The sequence below is a fragment of the Perna viridis genome, chromosome 12, assembly GCF_037379345.1.
Source record: "Perna viridis isolate PV_CMFRI_1.1 ecotype Kerala chromosome 12, ASM3737934v1, whole genome shotgun sequence".
In the NCBI taxonomy this organism is placed as follows: Eukaryota; Metazoa; Mollusca; class Bivalvia; order Mytilida; family Mytilidae; genus Perna; species Perna viridis.
The window spans coordinates 8,652,352-8,672,598 of NC_142456.1; the positions used below are offsets into that span (position 1 = coordinate 8,652,352).

General features: G+C 33.1%; 1 protein-coding gene across 2 annotated transcripts in view; it reads right to left on the reverse strand.

The window, feature by feature from the left end:
• Positions 1–20,247, reverse strand: part of LOC148601086 (uncharacterized) — an 83,563-nt gene that overhangs the window by 48,224 nt on the left and 15,092 nt on the right. For both annotated transcript variants that reach the window (XM_088554354.1, XM_088554355.1), the window contains exon 10: positions 189–311. In XM_088554354.1, coding sequence (XP_088410480.1) covers positions 189–311 — 123 coding nt within the window. The remainder of the gene's footprint in view (positions 1–188; positions 312–20,247) is intronic.

A 20,247-nucleotide genomic window follows, 5' to 3' on the forward strand; every position in this document is an offset into this window, starting at 1 on the left:
TGGATGCATGGACTGGATTGACAATGTAGTTTCTTTTAAAACAGTTATAGTATTGGAAAGAAAATTTGACTTGAAAGAAATATGCAACACCCCTTTAAGTGACTCACATTAAAGTGCCTAGTCTCTTGAAGTATTACAATTTACAAATGAAGTTCAGTATATTTTCATTGAGTGAGGTTAGATCTTACCATTAACATATCCAATCCCATTATCTATACTGTAAGCAGAAGACACCATCATGTTGCCATGGAAACAGATACTATCAGTTACTCCAAAGTCTTCATAATGATTAATGATTTTATGGACTAAACCTGCAATGAAAAATTATAGGCTATGTAAAATTTGAAATACCAGAATATTCATTTATTACTATAGTCTGGTCCATGTACAATAAATGTAGTTGGTTTATTCCTAAATGTTTGCGGGCTTAAAACATTTCAAGCTTCAATTTAAATGATTCATTTGTGACAAAAAGCATACATCAGTTAGGCCAAATAGAATTAACTGGTAGTTTCTCTTTCCCTTCTGCCCCTAAAAAAATGACAAAAATAAAAAAAATGGGGCGGGAATTTCAAACTCAGGATTTTTTTCACGTTAGTTTCTAGTATTGAGATACTATAACACAAATCTTTCATTTCTTGATGACTAAAACAATGTTTCTTCTCTGAAACTGATGTGACTATGGATTTAAAACATATGTATATTTCAAAAGAAATGAAATAAACTAGAGGCTCTAGATAGCCTGAATCACTCACATGGTCAAAAATAGTCTTTATAGCTGTTTAAAGCTGGACTCTTGACCATACCATACTATTGTCACAAGAATCATTTAATCAATACAGAACATCTTAGTTATTTACAAGGTTTTCATATTATAACATAAATCTCTCCTAGTCATTTTTTTACTCTTCAAGGGCAATAACTCCAACATTAAGCAACAGATCTTTATGAAACTTTTGGCATAGGTCTGTTCCACCATGCTGATCAATTGTTCCCCCTGAAAAATTTGGCTTAACGACGGAAAATGGACACATACTAATGGCAGTAGATCACATGGCCTCTCGGATGCCCCGACGGTTATAAACTTTCGCAATTTTCAAAGCCTTGCGAAAACCGCGAAAGTTTATATCACGCGAAAATTTCTTGGTTTACAGTATTCTGATTCATTTTTCTTCATTGTGTAATGAAACTTTAAGATGTGAGCTATGAACTAATAAACATTTTTTCAGTTAAAGGTACAAAATAAGTACAAATCCTTACTCTGTATTACAGGATAACTTCCTGTCATGACTAAAATCAGACTCTCAGTGCTTCTAAGGTCAAAGGTTAAATTTGTTTTGCTTACTGTTATCAGAACTTCATCATGTATTACAAATCTTATAACAGGTTCAATAAAAAATATGAACATGCATTAGAATTTAAACAAGAGGCTCCCAAGAGCCTGAATTGCTCCCCTGATTAAATTTCGTCTTTCAATGGCAATAAATTCAACAAGAAGTTGTCTAATAATTTTTACTCAAGAAAACTTTGGTAGAACTTATTATAAGGATCATTACATGGCTTAACAGATTAAAATGAAAATTTGACCACAGATAGATCTCATGTATATATCCTATGTCAGAATTTGAATCTGAATGGTTTTGGAGATAAATAATCGAAAATCTACAGTCTGACCCCTATGTTCTATTTTTAGTAAGGGCAGCCATTTTTTTATGGATAAAAAATCTGACCATAACTTTTGTGCAAGATACCCCAAAGACATTCATACCACGTTTGGTTCCAATTGGTCAATTAGTGTCTGAGGAGAAGATTTTTGAAAGAAATAACATTCAAAATAGCAAAAAAAATGTTGAAAAAGAGCAATAACTCCTAAATGGCTTCACAGATCAAAATGAAAATTTGACCACCACATAGATCTCATCATGCTAAACACTTTTACCCAGTCAGAATTTGGCTCAACCTAATGGTTATGGAGAAATCTGTGAAAAACTACAGTCTGACCCATATGTTCTATTTTAAGTAACATCAGCCATATTTTTTCACTGATCAAAAAATCTAAACACACCTTTTATGCAAGATACCCCAAGGAACATCTGTGCAAAGTTTCATATAATTCATCACAGTTGTTACAGAGGAGAAGATTTTTGAAAAATTGTCAATGGACAATGATGATGACGGACGTCAAGTGATGGCCAGGTGAGCTAATAAAAACTGAAATACAAAAAAAAAAAGAGAATCAAATGTTTCCATACAGGTAACCGATACAATTTATGTAAAGGGCTCTGCTCCTATCATGCTTTCCACTAATCTGTTTTGAGTGACGTAAACCCTATTGGCAGGCTGTCTAGAAGCAATAGATGAATGGGGCAAAATCCTGCAACCTGAGGATTTACATGGATGTCTATACACATTCTACATCATGCTTTTGATGAATTTTTCTAACATTGATTTTTAATGTTTCTTTCTTTGCAAATAAATATATAAAATGTATCAAAATGTACCACCAACTCCTTTTAAGATGCTCCAGTACAAAACAAAAATATTGAGGGCTGTTGAACTTTTTATTTTTAATCATTTATAGATCTTCGTTTTTAGGTTAAGATGTGTTTAACCTGAATAAAAACACAGTAACTGACATTTAGGAAGAAAGTCTACATTTTAATTAATATACTTTTTATCGGTGATTAAAAACTGAGAAACTTAAAATTTAATTGAATTCAAAATTTCAATCATTATGGAGAAATGAGCCAGCTTAACTCCAAAAAAATAATGACATAAAAATTGATTGGATTTCACAACTTGTTTCTCTATGATTCCTTCAGAACCACTTGAAAGGCGTTTTCCATTTATCTATGCTAGACTATATGTTCTTCCTCTATCAGGAGAACCCTCATCGGAATGAGGTGCAAAATAAGATGGAACATTTAGCATGATGTATCACCAGAACAATCAGAGTTGTAGACAGATGGAACATTTACCATGATGTATAACCAGACCAATCAGAGTTATAGACTGATGGAACATTTAGCACAATGTATCACCAGACCAATCAGGGTTATAGACGGATGGAACATTTAGCACGATGTATCACCAGACCAATCAGAGTTATAGACTGATGGAACATTTAGCACGATGTATCACCAGACCAATCAGGGTTATAGACAGATGGAACATTTAGCATGATGTATCACCAGACCAATCAGGGTTATAGACAGATGGAACATTTAGCATGATGTATCACCAGACCAATCAGAGTTATAGACAGATGGAACATTTAGCACTATGTATCACCAGACCAATCAGGGTTATAGACAGATGGAACATTTCGCACGCTGTATCACCAGACCAATCTGGGTTATAGACAGATGGAACATTTAGCACGATGTATCACCAGACCAATCAGAGTTATAGACAGATGGAACATTTAGCACGATGTATCAGCAGACCAATCAGGGTTATAGACAGATGGGGCATTTAGCACGATGTATCACCAGACCAATCAGGGTTATAGACAGATGGAACATTTAGCACGCTGTATCACCAGACCAATCTGGGTTATAGACAGATGGAACATTTAGCACGCTGTATCACCAGACCAATCAGAGTTATAATGTGAGACAATGGCACAACAACCAATCACAAAAGCAAATTTATTAGATCACTTGTTCATATCAAATTGTCCATCAAAATATTAAAATATCTAGCTGTCCGATAAGCAGATAAAACAACCAAGAGAATATGACACACACAGAAACTAATTGAATTTTCCAGGGTATGATTCAAGATTTCTGATCACAAATATTTAAAAAATTAAGAATCTGACAAAAGGTTCAAGTCAGGTCTGTTATATTGATCCCGTTTTCTGGCCCTGAAATGTATGAAATATTTCCACAAGCAATCAAACAGTTAACAAAAACCATGGACTTAATTATCATGCTCTTCACAAATCCAATTGGTAAACATGCTTATTTCAAGGAGACTGACTTTTGCAGTGTATGTCAAGTGATTTTTCAATTTCAATTGGATTGTAAAAAAAAACATGGTCTAAAAATAGGTTATTGTGCTTTGTGAAAATTGGGAAATTATTACCAGTATGCCAAAAAAATTCTATGTTGAATTAAGTACATTGTACCAATATACCAGAAAATTCAATGTTGAATCAATGTTTTGTTTCATACTAATAAAACATCTTTTACAGCCTAACACTATATTGGTGTCTAATAACAATTTTAAAAACTGGAATAAATACTAAAAGTTATAGTTCTGCACATGTAAAGTATATCAGCATTCAACAAAATGTAAAAATTCATACAAATTTAGATTTCTTTTTACTTAAATTTAACACTATTTTATCTTTTAGCTAGATCCTTTAATCTCAGTTTCCACTATATAGATGACGTATTATCTTTAAACAATCCTAATTTCGGGGATTTGATACATTGAATCTACACCAAAGAACTTGAGATAAAGGATACTACAGACACTGTGAAGTCAGCCTCATATCTTGACCTACACTTAGAAATCGATGGTAAAGGAAAAACTATTGACCAAACTTTACGACAAACGTGATGACTTTTCATTCAAAATTGTCAACTTCCTTTTCATCTGTGGCAATATCCCTTCAGCACCTGCGTATGGAGTGTTCATATCACAACTCATACGTTATGCCAGAGCTTGCTGAAACTACGCAGACTTTTTGTATCACGCTAGAACTCTAGCAAATAGGCTTCTGGAACAGGGTTATGTGGCTACAAGATTGAAGTCATCACTACAGAAATTTTAAGGTCGTCATCATGAACTCGTGGATCGTTATGGCGTATCCATCTGCACCATAAAAACTGGTTTATTCAACGGGTCATAGTTTTCCTTTCCTCGTTTGTCTACCTCAGACTTGACTTTTTATGAGCAACTCGGCGGGTGTTTCTAGAAAAACAGTGGACGCTTACCCTACCGGTGCACCTGGTCCATGCTCCCAGTTTTAAGTGGAGACCGAGTTGCTCATTTGCTTTTGTTACTTTGTATGTATGATTTTAGTTACTTTATGTTCTTTGTTGTGTATGTCTGTTTTCCATGTCTGGTCTTTGTCCCCGGACGACATTCTTTTGATTACTGCTATAACCTTAGTTCCCTTGATTACTCTTTAAAAAATGTCCCATTTCAACAAACTGACCTAAATTTGAAAAAGTAACAGCCTTTCATTCTACTTTGACATACATGTACAAACCTTGGATTTAAATAATGGGATTATTCATGCACAACTGCTTTTTACACGACAGATAAATGGATGGAAATGACATATCTAAGGTACCATTTATGGTATGATGAGCTTTTAAAAGTTCATATATAGACCATCACAAATAAAAAGGGTAACACTTAACTAAAGAAAAACCCCTACATTTGATTATCTACCTTTGAAGTCCCCTGACAGTAATTATGTTCCATCATGCATATCTACATATGATGCCCAATTCTCCTGAATGTTTTAATCAAAATCCCTGGAGCAGAGTAGGAGGAGTTATGCTTACAAGAAATATGTGACAACTGATGGAAGGACAAATTGATGATCAGACAGAATGGGTGACTCCTATATACTCCCAAAATATGGTTTGCTACGGGGTAAAAAATAACACAATAAAAAAATTAAAGGAAAATAATAAAAAAAACAAGAAATCTGTGAACAATTGCTCACTAGTGATATCATCGCACACTTTCAAATCACAACATAAGGAAAATAAAAAAAGTCCGCGGTAAACTGGAAGTTGTTGAAGAATTCTTTTAAAAAAATAAATCCCACCATATGGCGTACTTACTGACAGAATATAATAAAATTTCAAGCCGCTGTGATGACTAGTTGTGAGAAAAATTTACGGCAAAAATTGATTGCAGACACACAGAAATATGGACAAAGTTAAAACAGTATACTCCATCTTATTTAGAGTGGGGTATAAAAAAGCACTACATAACTATTTTTAAGCCCAGCTTTTTAATGAATTATTAAATTATACCATAGAAAGTCAGAAAACTTTTTTTTTCTTTAAACCTGATAAATTCTAAGATCAGAGTTGTAAGTAGTGTTATGGTCTCTTTCAATATAAATTCAGAAATGACATTACTTTTACAATACTTGTATCGAGTAAATACTGTAACAGCTTTTGTTAGTTTTAGCCTTGAAAAATGTTGATTAAATCATTGCTTTTTACAACGTACTTATAAATTCACATTAAAATTCTTTCAAGGTTATTATACCTCCTGCTAGTATTTAATTGGCAAAAATCAGACCAAGGGAAGAACTCAATAAATCATTTCTATGACAAGTTAGTCCTTTTTCTCCTGCAGCCAATGTATAACAGTTGCAGATTCAGAATTTCAGAGGGACACAAACTGGCCCAGGACGGAACCTTCTCCAATGACTTCCAATTTTTTTTTTTTTATGCCATGACAACAGTTTCCGAGCTTTAAGGGAGACAGGCGTCCTGTCCCTTAAGTTTAGGTCATTAGAAAATCCAATTAAATGCCTTCAAGGGTGCTGCTTGATACCACCCCAGAGATTAACTCTGAACAGTTGGTGGATTAGTATGGACACACCATTCAAACTTGATGAAAGTTGATAACGATTAGATTTTTGATACAGGATAAGAATTTGACCAGAATCAAAGTGGTCACTTTTTGGCCCCTTATTCCTAAATGATTCAAGTCAAAACCTAAATCAATCGCTACCTTCCTTGGATTACATTCTTTTGATTACCACTATAACCTTGGTTCCCTTGATTATTCTTCCTTTACACTACGGCACCTTTTGGTAGAATTTTAGATGATCCATTCCCTTTGTTGCCCCTTTATAATTCCTTCTTTGCTAAGGTCACAACCCCTTTGTTCAATCCAAGTCTTTCTCTTGTGATATGGCACCTTGTAATACAACTCCATAAAAAAAACCATTTACTAATAGTCAAGTTATTGTCTGGACGTAAAGAAAATGCATGTTTCTGGACCCTTTTTGACCCCTAATTTCAAAAAGTCTCAAATAATCTGTACATTCAAAAGCAATCTGACCATTGTGGTATAGAATATTGTGAAAGAATATCACAGGCATCCCTATGGTTTTTCTGGAGTTATATAGTTAAATACTATGAAATGCTTGTTTTTGGACCCTTTTTGGTACCTTATTCCAAAACCTGTAAGGTCATAAACCCTAAATTAAATACCAAACTTGCTTTTATGGTTTGAAACTTTTTTTTATTAAATTTAATAAAGATCAACCAACTTAAATAATCAAGTCATTGCATGAAAACTAAGTGTCTACTGACAAGGACAAGACATAGATTACAGCACATGACATGATTTTGTGGTCATATAAAAAGGAGGGTAAAGAGAGGCATAGGAGGGGCATGATTCCCAGGGCACCTGGTCCATGCTCCCAGTTTTAAGTGGAGACCGAGTTGCTCATTTGCTTTTGTTACTTTGTATGTATGATTTTAGTTACTTTATGTTCTTTGTTGTGTATGTCTGTTTTCCATGTCTGGTCTTTGTCCCCGGACGACATTCTTTTGATTACTGCTATAACCTTAGTTCCCTTGATTACTCTTTAAAAAATGTCCCATTTCAACAAACTGACCTAAATTTGAAAAAGTAACAGCCTTTCATTCTACTTTGACATACATGTACAAACCTTGGATTTAAATAATGGGATTATTCATGCACAACTGCTTTTTACACGACAGATAAATGGATGGAAATGACATATCTAAGGTACCATTTATGGTATGATGAGCTTTTAAAAGTTCATATATAGACCATCACAAATAAAAAGGGTAACACTTAACTAAAGAAAAACCCCTACATTTGATTATCTACCTTTGAAGTCCCCTGACAGTAATTATGTTCCATCATGCATATCTACATATGATGCCCAATTCTCCTGAATGTTTTAATCAAAATCCCTGGAGCAGAGTAGGAGGAGTTATGCTTACAAGAAATATGTGACAACTGATGGAAGGACAAATTGATGATCAGACAGAATGGGTGACTCCTATATACTCCCAAAATATGGTTTGCTACGGGGTAAAAAATAACACAATAAAAAAATTAAAGGAAAATAATAAAAAAAACAAGAAATCTGTGAACAATTGCTCACTAGTGATATCATCGCACACTTTCAAATCACAACATAAGGAAAATAAAAAAAGTCCGCGGTAAACTGGAAGTTGTTGAAGAATTCTTTTAAAAAAATAAATCCCACCATATGGCGTACTTACTGACAGAATATAATAAAATTTCAAGCCGCTGTGATGACTAGTTGTGAGAAAAATTTACGGCAAAAATTGATTGCAGACACACAGAAATATGGACAAAGTTAAAACAGTATACTCCATCTTATTTAGAGTGGGGTATAAAAAAGCACTACATAACTATTTTTAAGCCCAGCTTTTTAATGAATTATTAAATTATACCATAGAAAGTCAGAAAACTTTTTTTTTCTTTAAACCTGATAAATTCTAAGATCAGAGTTGTAAGTAGTGTTATGGTCTCTTTCAATATAAATTCAGAAATGACATTACTTTTACAATACTTGTATCGAGTAAATACTGTAACAGCTTTTGTTAGTTTTAGCCTTGAAAAATGTTGATTAAATCATTGCTTTTTACAACGTACTTATAAATTCACATTAAAATTCTTTCAAGGTTATTATACCTCCTGCTAGTATTTAATTGGCAAAAATCAGACCAAGGGAAGAACTCAATAAATCATTTCTATGACAAGTTAGTCCTTTTTCTCCTGCAGCCAATGTATAACAGTTGCAGATTCAGAATTTCAGAGGGACACAAACTGGCCCAGGACGGAACCTTCTCCAATGACTTCCAATTTTTTTTTTTTTATGCCATGACAACAGTTTCCGAGCTTTAAGGGAGACAGGCGTCCTGTCCCTTAAGTTTAGGTCATTAGAAAATCCAATTAAATGCCTTCAAGGGTGCTGCTTGATACCACCCCAGAGATTAACTCTGAACAGTTGGTGGATTAGTATGGACACACCATTCAAACTTGATGAAAGTTGATAACGATTAGATTTTTGATACAGGATAAGAATTTGACCAGAATCAAAGTGGTCACTTTTTGGCCCCTTATTCCTAAATGATTCAAGTCAAAACCTAAATCAATCGCTACCTTCCTTGGATTACATTCTTTTGATTACCACTATAACCTTGGTTCCCTTGATTATTCTTCCTTTACACTACGGCACCTTTTGGTAGAATTTTAGATGATCCATTCCCTTTGTTGCCCCTTTATAATTCCTTCTTTGCTAAGGTCACAACCCCTTTGTTCAATCCAAGTCTTTCTCTTGTGATATGGCACCTTGTAATACAACTCCATAAAAAAAACCATTTACTAATAGTCAAGTTATTGTCTGGACGTAAAGAAAATGCATGTTTCTGGACCCTTTTTGACCCCTAATTTCAAAAAGTCTCAAATAATCTGTACATTCAAAAGCAATCTGACCATTGTGGTATAGAATATTGTGAAAGAATATCACAGGCATCCCTATGGTTTTTCTGGAGTTATATAGTTAAATACTATGAAATGCTTGTTTTTGGACCCTTTTTGGTACCTTATTCCAAAACCTGTAAGGTCATAAACCCTAAATTAAATACCAAACTTGCTTTTATGGTTTGAAACTTTTTTTTATTAAATTTAATAAAGATCAACCAACTTAAATAATCAAGTCATTGCATGAAAACTAAGTGTCTACTGACAAGGACAAGACATAGATTACAGCACATGACATGATTTTGTGGTCATATAAAAAGGAGGGTAAAGAGAGGCATAGGAGGGGCATGATTCCCAGGGCACCTGGTCCATGCTCCCAGTTTTAAGTGGAGACCGAGTTGCTCATTTGCTTTTGTTACTTTGTATGTATGATTTTAGTTACTTTATGTTCTTTGTTGTGTATGTCTGTTTTCCATGTCTGGTCTTTGTCCCCGGACGACATTCTTTTGATTACTGCTATAACCTTAGTTCCCTTGATTACTCTTTAAAAAATGTCCCATTTCAACAAACTGACCTAAATTTGAAAAAGTAACAGCCTTTTATTCTACTTTGACATACATGTACAAACCTTGGATTTAAATAATGGGATTATTCATGCACAACTGCTTTTTACACGACAGATAAATGGATGGAAATGACATATCTAAGGTACCATTTATGGTATGATGAGCTTTTAAAAGTTCATATATAGACCATCACAAATAAAAAGGGTAACACTTAACTAAAGAAAAACCCCTACATTTGATTATCTACCTTTGAAGTCCCCTGACAGTAATTATGTTCCATCATGCATATCTACATATGATGCCCAATTCTCCTGAATGTTTTAATCAAAATCCCTGGAGCAGAGTAGGAGGAGTTATGCTTACAAGAAATATGTGACGACTGATGGAAGGACAAATTGATGATCAGACAGAATGGGTGACTCCTATATACTCCCAAAATATGGTTTGCTACGGGGTAAAAAATAACACAATAAAAAAATTAAAGGAAAATAATAAAAAAAACAAGAAATCTGTGAACAATTGCTCACTAGTGATATCATCGCACACTTTCAAATCACAACATAAGGAAAATAAAAAAAGTCCGCGGTAAACTGGAAGTTGTTGAAGAATTCTTTTAAAAAAATAAATCCCACCATATGGCGTACTTACTGACAGAATATAATAAAATTTCAAGCCGCTGTGATGACTAGTTGTGAATAAAAATATACGGCAAAAATTGATTGCAGACACACAGAAATATGGACAAAGTTAAAACAGTATACTCCATCTTATTTAGAGTGGGGTATAAAAAAGCACTACATAACTATTTTTAAGCCCAGCTTTTTAATGAATTATTAAATTATACCATAGAAAGTCAGAAAACTTTTTTTTTCTTTAAACCTGATAAATTCTAAGATCAGAGTTGTAAGTAGTGTTATGGTCTCTTTCAATATAAATTCAGAAATGACATTACTTTTACAATACTTGTATCGAGTAAATACTGTAACAGCTTTTGTTAGTTTTAGCCTTGAAAAATGTTGATTAAATCATTGCTTTTTACAACGTACTTATAAATTCACATTAAAATTCTTTCAAGGTTATTATACCTCCTGCTAGTATTTAATTGGCAAAAATCAGACCAAGGGAAGAACTCAATAAATCATTTCTATGACAAGTTAGTCCTTTTTCTCCTGCAGCCAATGTATAACAGTTGCAGATTCAGAATTTCAGAGGGACACAAACTGGCCCAGGACGGAACCTTCTCCAATGACTTCCAATTTTTTTTTTTTTTTATGCCATGACAACAGTTTCCGAGCTTTAAGGGAGACAGGCGTCCTGTCCCTTAAGTTTAGGTCATTAGAAAATCCAATTAAATGCCTTCAAGGGTGCTGCTTGATACCACCCCAGAGATTAACTCTGAACAGTTGGTGGATTAGTATGGACACACCATTCAAACTTGATGAAAGTTGATAACGATTAGATTTTTGATACAGGATAAGAATTTGACCAGAATCAAAGTGGTCACTTTTTGGCCCCTTATTCCTAAATGATTCAAGTCAAAACCTAAATCAATCGCTACCTTCCTTGGATTACATTCTTTTGATTACCACTATAACCTTGGTTCCCTTGATTATTCTTCCTTTACACTATGGCACCTTTTGGTAGAATTTTAGATGATCCATTCCCTTTGTGGCCCCTTTATAATTCCTTCTTTGCTAAGGTTACAACCCCTTTGTTCAATCCAAGTCTTTCTCTTGTGATATGGCACCTTGTAATACAACTCCATAAAAAAAAACATTTACTAATAGTCAAGTTATTGTCTGGACATAAAGAAAATGCATGTTTCTGGACCCTTTTTGACCCCTAATTTCAAAAAGTCTCAAATAATCTGTACATTCAAAAGCAATCTGACCATTGTGGTATAGAATATTGTGAAAGAATATCACAGGCATCCCTATGGTTTTTCTGGAGTTATATAGTTAAATACTTTGAGATGCTTGTTTTTGGCCCCTTTTTGGTACCTTATTCCAAAACCTGTGAGGTCATAACCCCAAAATTAAATACCAAACTTGCTTTTATGGTTTGAAACTTTTTTTATTACATTTAATAAAGATCAACCAACTTAAATAATCAAGTCATTGCATGAAAACTAAGTGTCTACTGACAAGGACAAGACATAGATGACAGCACATGACATGATTTTGTGGTCATATAAAAAGGGGGGTAAAGACAGGCATAGGAGGGGCATGATTCCAGATTTAGAAATGGTAGTCTGCCCGCCAGCTGGCAGGGCTACCTGGCTAATTTTAGCAAAAATCTATATAGCCATATGGTAAATATATTGAAAAAATCAGGACTGGCTAGAATTTGAGAGAGTTTCATACCCTGGCATGATCCATTTACTTCCAGAGGTTTTCTATTCAATCATAAAAAAATTTCCAACAAAAAGGGGATGACACCCCCCCCCTTTTGGATCTTCCAATGTTAAGATCATGATGAAGAGATATTTTAGTGTTTGAAATGTAGTACAATTAAGTTACAAATTAACTACAGCACAATGAAATGCTTGTGCGATCTTCTTAATATGTTTGTTCTTATACATTAAATCTCCAGTTAGATGGAAACGAAAAATTAATCAAATAGAAGTTCAATGATAGAAAATCATGAAATTTTGTAGTGAACTCTACAGCTCAAGGTAAATTGGAAACCATGATACATTGCAGGCTACCATATAAAGCATTGTTGTTTAAAGTTAGAGCAAACTTTTTAAGCCATAAAATGTTGATGTAACATCTGATGCATCACTCAAACTTTAAAATCTGCCTTGAACCACACGAATTTATCTAAGGTTGTTTACACTTATACAAATCAATTTTTAAATATCATGTGACCATGAAACAGACAATTTCACTGGTTGGTTATCAATCAATATTTTTTTACATCATCATAAAAAAAATTTACATTCTTTGACATATGTACTTCTATACCACTAATTATTAACTAAAAAGTTAAATTTGGTAATCTGAAGTACATGTTTAATGTGCTAAGGTACATTTAATTGGGAATATGTAACATGAAATTGTACATGTTGTTCTGGGTATACCCCACAAAAATTTTACAGGAAGGTGATATCTGACAGCAACCAAAATGGCTTTTAACATATTCATCATTTACATAACGCCACATAACAAAATTGAAATCAATCTTTCCAGTGTAAGCTTGGAATGACAAGGTGATTCCAATTTTATAACACCTACTGGTTGGTTAAGTAACTTGTCCAAACAATAGGAAAAGACATCTTAAGTAAAGAACCTTTAATTTAAAAAAATAGGATGATGGTCAAAACAAGCAAAAACACGTCTTAAGAAAAAGTCAGCTTTATTTCAGTGTTTTACTTGTTACCATTACAAGGACAACCATTCAGTGATCTGTTTTAGATGGTGTCATGTGCCATTAATCATAGTTTATTCTCAATTTGAACATACAAATTAAAAAAAAAACATGGTCAAGGCTTGCTATTCCAATTCCCTATCCAAGTAATTATATGTAAAATCAGACAGATAGTTGTTGTCACTTCAGTCTGATGTTAAATCCCACTTATATTACAGCTCCTGTCAAAACATCAGGTAGCTGTGACAAGTAGTTGCAGAGAATACCATGGATAAACAAATGGTTGAATGGACCATCACCATGCATGTTCACTAAAGGTTTCTTCCATGAGTTAAGATTAAAGATTGGGTTATCTTTTACGAGTTTGAGCAATTGAAGTCTTTTGCACGAGTAGAGTACAGCAGAAAGAGTGAACAAACCAAGAATTTCTCTAAAGAGTGAAAGATAACCCAATCTTTGATCTGCAGTAAGTAAAGTACATGTTTCTTCTGCAATAATATATAAATTTTGTTTGCTCATCCTAGAGAGTGTTGCCATTTCTATAGTATATAGTGATATCAAATTTTTCTCTTGTCCTTGTTTTGAATATGTCTATGATGCTACCACTTTTAAGATGTTGGACATTGGCTAAGGGAACCAGTTAAGATGAGCGAGTGTGACCTTGTGACCTTGAGGCCATTTCTGAAAGAATATATAAATCCTGCAAAGTGTGGGGGGGAAATCTACCAACTATAAAAGAAACAAACCCAATTATTTCTAAAATTAAGAATAAGCATTTCTTCTTTCCATTTTGAGGTTCATTTCATCTACCTAGACCTGAAGTGTAGAAAACAATTAAATTATGACTAAGGACAAAGAAGTGCCTAGAGACAGCTGGTCCATGTCTTCTCCTTAGAAAACATCGCAAGTCACATGATCATATTCTCTTTTTTCAGTATTTTTAATAAGGCATGCACATATTCAAGGTTAACAAAAAAATTAAGTCAAATTTGTTTTTACCATTAAAGTGTATTTCCTTAAAAATAAAATAAATCTGACTTGTTTTTATTCAGACTTTTATATTTCTAATAGCTTTTTATTTTAGTTCATTGTTAATGATCCATTATTCCAAATTAATAGGTTTCATTTTTTAAGTAGAAGTCTCTGTAAGAACAATGTATATTCTGTTATATGTGAGTAACCCTAAAAATTGCTCACCTGGCTCGATAAATAACATTCTATTTTTGTTAAAGTGACCATGTTTTTCCTTGGATAAAAATTCCTACCACACACAATCATATCAATTTTCAATGAATTCCATTCAGTGCTTTTTAGGAGAAAATTTTTTAAAGAAATAGTATCACAAATAGAAAAAGAAAAATAACTCCACATGGTTTAACAGATTACCATGAAAATTAGATCACAGATAAACTTCTCTCTGACCCGTATGATCTATTTAAAGTAGCCGCAGCAATGTTTTTCCACCGATAAAAAATCTCCAAATCAGTTCTTAGCTGAACACTCTAAGGAATATTCATACCAAGATTGGTTCTAATTGGTCTGGTAGAGATTTTTGAAAGAAATAACATTAACAATAGTGAAAAATGTCAAAAAGGGCAATAACTCCAACATGGCTTTACAGATTCACACAAAAAATTGACTATTGATAGATCTCTGATCATGCTAAACACTTTTACCTTGTGTCAGAAATTGGCTAAATCTTATGGTTTTGGAGATATATACCAAAAACTTCTTTTTGATCCTTATCTTGTATTTTTAGTAAAAGTGGCCATGTTTTCCACAGATCAAAAATTCCCATTTCAATTCTATGCAGAATACCTTAAGAAACGTTTATACCAAGTTTGGTTCAAATTGGCCCAGTTATTTTAGAGGAAAAGATTTTTTAAATATTGCTAAGACAATAATGAAAGATGACAACGGAAGGCCACAACATGCCAAGTGATGGCAATAGCTCACATGGCACTTCGGGCAAGGTGAGCTAAAAAGTCTTCACATTTTTGTTCTTGTTATTATTTTGCTTTATATACATATGACAAAATGTATAACTTTCAATCCAATCTGTCTGGTCTTAGGAGATATTATTCACATAGAAAGTCCAATAGTTTCTATTTTATTTCAGAGTAATTTTAATACATAGTTATCTCCCTTAATTTTGAATTCTACAATACATTCTATAAAATTTAAATCCCCTAAGACCAAAGGTTATATGAAGAGTCACAATTAATTTCTGTTTACTTTAAAATTTATAGCAAAATTGCAAAAATAAAAAACATGTAGACTTTCAAACCATGTATCACAATTTGCATGATTCTTAGCTTGAGTGCTACTTTAAGTTTTATGGCCTTCATGGTAAACCGAGTTTTCATCAATTAAGGTATAGTTTGTCATACTTTCCTTAACTGCCAGAATAAAAAAAATAAAAATAACATCCATATATATGCAAATAAAAATATTAAAATCTGACTTTCCACATATGTCCTCAATTTTTGACAGCAGTAATAACCAGATTTTAGGTTGAGTCATACCATGTATTAAAACTCAATGATTTGAAAATCAAAAGTTCAGACTATGGTACAAAAGCCCTGTTTTCAAAGGTGCACTGCCTTGGTAGTGTGCTTGCCTTGAGTGTGGAAGGTCATGAGTCTGAAAATATTAAAATTTCTTATCACTTCTACTCCGTAACTGAGATAGAGTAATGAATGTATGACCAAGAGTTATAATAATGTGTCAGAGAGGATTGACATGCTGTTGATTCTGTCAACTACAGTATCAGTTTTTCAACATTTTTTTTCAAAAAATGGGCTTGCCTGTCTGTCTATTAGGGAAAAAAATATCTAATACCAGTATATAACAAACTAAAACATTTGTTCAGACAATCGTATTTCAGCAAACAGCTGATTACACAAGTCCCTTTATTGACACCTTTCTTAAAAAAGACCAGAAGCAAGGGAAAGGGATTTTTGGAACATTTCTAAAAATGGGGGATGGACAGACAGACAGACATGCAACTTCATAGACGGACTCAGGGTATCATATAATATCTAGCCACTTTGTAGAAATACAAAATCTCTCCTTATTTAGTAAAATCAGGCTAGACATGTCATATTGATTACAATCAACACCAGGCTTTGGGAAATTAAATAAAAAATTCAGGAAAATTTTCATGCTTTTGGCAATTGGAAACAGTTTTATTTCAGCTCTAATTTGTATATTGAAAAACCCAGCTCAGCATGTTAGACCGCTACAAAGTAGAGACTGCTGGATTGATCAAACATTCATCATTCATGTCCTTACAAATGCACAAAATATTTGCCATATGATGTTAAACCATAAAATCAATCAATCAATCAATATTCTTTATAGTAAAAGTAAGTTCTTCAGAGATAAAAGTTTCAGAATTTTTTTTACTGAAAAAACAATGGGGGCATATTTCGGTGGGTGTTTCTAGAAAAGCAGAGGACGCTTACCCTACTGGTGCACCTGGTCCATGCTCCCAGTTTTTAGTGGAGTCAAAGTTGCTCATTTACTTTTGTTAAAAAAAAAACTTCCCCATTTATTAAGATGGCAGATTTTCAAATAAAAATACTGATTTCGCTTGCTACTGATATATAAATGAAAATATTAGCATTTGCGAAAATTTTCATGATGTTTCATTTTTCTTCTTGTGCTACACCTTATACACATTTTGCCTGACTCTAAGACAGAGAAGTACTTTTATCTTGTTTAAAAAAGCCACTTTAGTTAAGGGGTGTTTTGAAGGAAAGAGAATAGATTGAGGCAATTCAACAGCATAATTTACATTATGATATTTTTAATATCTTAAGTTTAATTTATATGTTGAACTTTACACATCCTAAATTCTGACAGAATGTTAAGCTCATAGATCACCTTCAAATAAGTTATAGGACACTTCATCATTTTGAATTTCTATTTTTGTAGAATTGTTATATATTATTTTTTATTCTTTTTTTTATGTTAGCTTTGAAATGTTACATCACAAAGAATGTTTTTTTAACTAAAAATTACTAAAATAACACCTGATGGATGTAACTCCCTGATTTCTTGGTCAAAAATATAACTTCAAACCATGTTTTACTGAAATTCAAAACAAATTACTCCATACAAGTTTTCCAAAGAATGCATTGCATAGAAATATTAAAATCATAGTCTTATTATAGGAAAAAAATGGATATGGTGAAACCCAACAAATGCACCAGTGTATAACCTAAATACAAAATAATAAATACTTCCAGTGGTCACCAAAGGTCTTCAACAAGTGTGAACACAACTTTATGAAAGCTTCCCCCACCAGAACAATGGCACTGCTTCAAAATATAACTAAATAAATAAAAAAACACACAAAGACACATTAATGCTCAATATCTCCTGACCGTAGACAGGCATATGAAATCTGTGGTGAGGTTAATCTAGTAGGGCTAAGACCTTTGTCCCTGCAACCCCAAACACCTTCACAAACAGTAAACAGAAAGCGAGGGTACATATCTCGAACATGTTTAAATAATCATATCAAATTTAAAAGAACTCCCATAAACTTTCCCCATCTTATCACTAACAAACTTTACATATATCTTAATAACAACTTTACATAAATGGTACTTAAATAATCTATTGTGAAGGAATTATGCACCCAAAATACTGACATCAATCAATAAATGAAGCAGAAATATTTACACAGATTTCTAACATTCCATAATTTTGTGTAAAATGAATTATTCATACATTTAAATGTATGACTTTCTGTCTTTCTGTAGTTTATACATGTATGCAAAGCCCTCTTTTTTCTAGAATACCACTTTGTAATGCATACTTGCTGTGAAAATCCATTCATTTTACAAACTATTAAGGCTCACACTGCTGAAAGATGCAACTTAAATTGAAAGCACCTAAAATGGGATAGGCAGATACATGGGTAGACTACCAGGTTCTGATCCAGGTAAAAGTGTTCAGAAACAGTGCTCTCCCTAAAATAGGAAATTTGTTTTTTTTAATGATATCTCAATTTTTCACAAAATTTATCCCTTAAAACTTTCCTGCCATGGATTTACTCTGCCTTAAATTACAGATCCACAACCTGACAACTCTGTCCTAATATACATTACACTCAGGCAGGATGTAAAAAATCATACAATATACTGAATAACCTTAAACCACACTAATTATTCATCAGGCATGTTTTCGGTGGACGCTAACCTTACATACTTTCATTATATAGCATACATGACCACAGAAAATTATTTTTAGTTGAAATAACCACCTTAGATCAATGTTTAGCCACAAAGAACATGCAAGTAGTATGGTGTTTTAAGTTAAATAGGATTATTTTTGGAAAGCTAATGTTTTTTTTTCAAAAATTAAAATAGTTACTTGTCCTGAAAGATTTATCTATGTTTTTACTTCGTTGTTTGCATTTTTATATATGCATGTAATGAAGAACTTACAGCGGTTATTTATATCAATATGGTTGAACTATCTATAGCAGTTCATTTCATCATCAGTCACAAGACATTTTTTTTCTTACATTAAAGAAAAATAAACATTTGAAGGTTGTACTGCAGAATTATTTCTAAAAGTGGCCCTGAGATAAAATAAATAGATAGCTATATGTAGATATTTATAGAAATCATTCCACATGTTTAACCTACATACAAAATAATATCACACGTATTAGTCAGGATTAATGTATTGAGAATGGTCCATTTTTAATAAAACTAAGATTGTTTTTTTTATTTTGATATAACATTTTCCCCTCTATTCCTGCTATTTCAACATCCTGTCTGATAAAAACTCCTTTTTAAGTTATTTTGGTGCATATGATACAACTAAAACCAATGACCATCCCGCCAACAAGAAGTCTTCCTTGACAACATACATGAGTATCCTAATATACATGTACATGTATCTGTACATATAGTAAACACTTCTAGGGCATATAAAAATCTAATACAGTTCTGGTAAGTGCATATATTAGTGCATAAAGGTAAAAATTTTAGGCCAATAATTTTAATAGACAAGGGATGGAATTTACGAAAATGTGGCAATTATTCACAATTCATCATGTATGATTTACTCAGAGATAAATGAACCACTATTATTCCAGATAAATAATGGCCAGACAGGGTTTCAAATTGGTGGTGATCTGAGGTATGGGAATGTCTATTTTAATGGTGATCTGAGGTATGGGAATGTCTACTTCAGTGGTGATCTGAAGTATGGGAATGTCTATTTCAGTGGTGATCTTAAGTATGGGAATGTCTATTTCAGTGGTGATCTAAAGTATGGGAATGTCTATTTTGGTGATCTGAGGTATGGGAATGTCTATTTCAGTGATCTCAAGTATGGGAATGTCTATTTTGGTAATCTGAGGTATGGGAATGTCTATTTCAGTGATCTGACATGTGGGACTGTCAATTTTAGTGGTGATCTGAGGTATCTATTTCAGAGGTGATTTGAGGTATGGGAATGTTTATTTCAGTGGTGATCTGTGGTATGAAAATGTCTATTATGGTGATCTTAGGTATAGAAATGTCTATTTTGGTGATCTGAAGTATGGGAATGTCAATTTAAGTGGTGATCTGAGATATGGGAATGTCAGTTTTTGTGGTGATCTGAGGTATGGGAATATCTTTCAGTGTTGATCTGAGGTATGGGAATCTCTATTTCGGTGATCTGAGATGTGGGAATGTCAGTGTTAGTTGTGATCTGAGGTATGCGAATGTCTATTTTAGTGATCTGAGATGTGGGAATGTCAATTTTAGTGGTGATATGAGATATTGGACCGATAATTTCAGTGGTGATCTGAGATATGGGACAG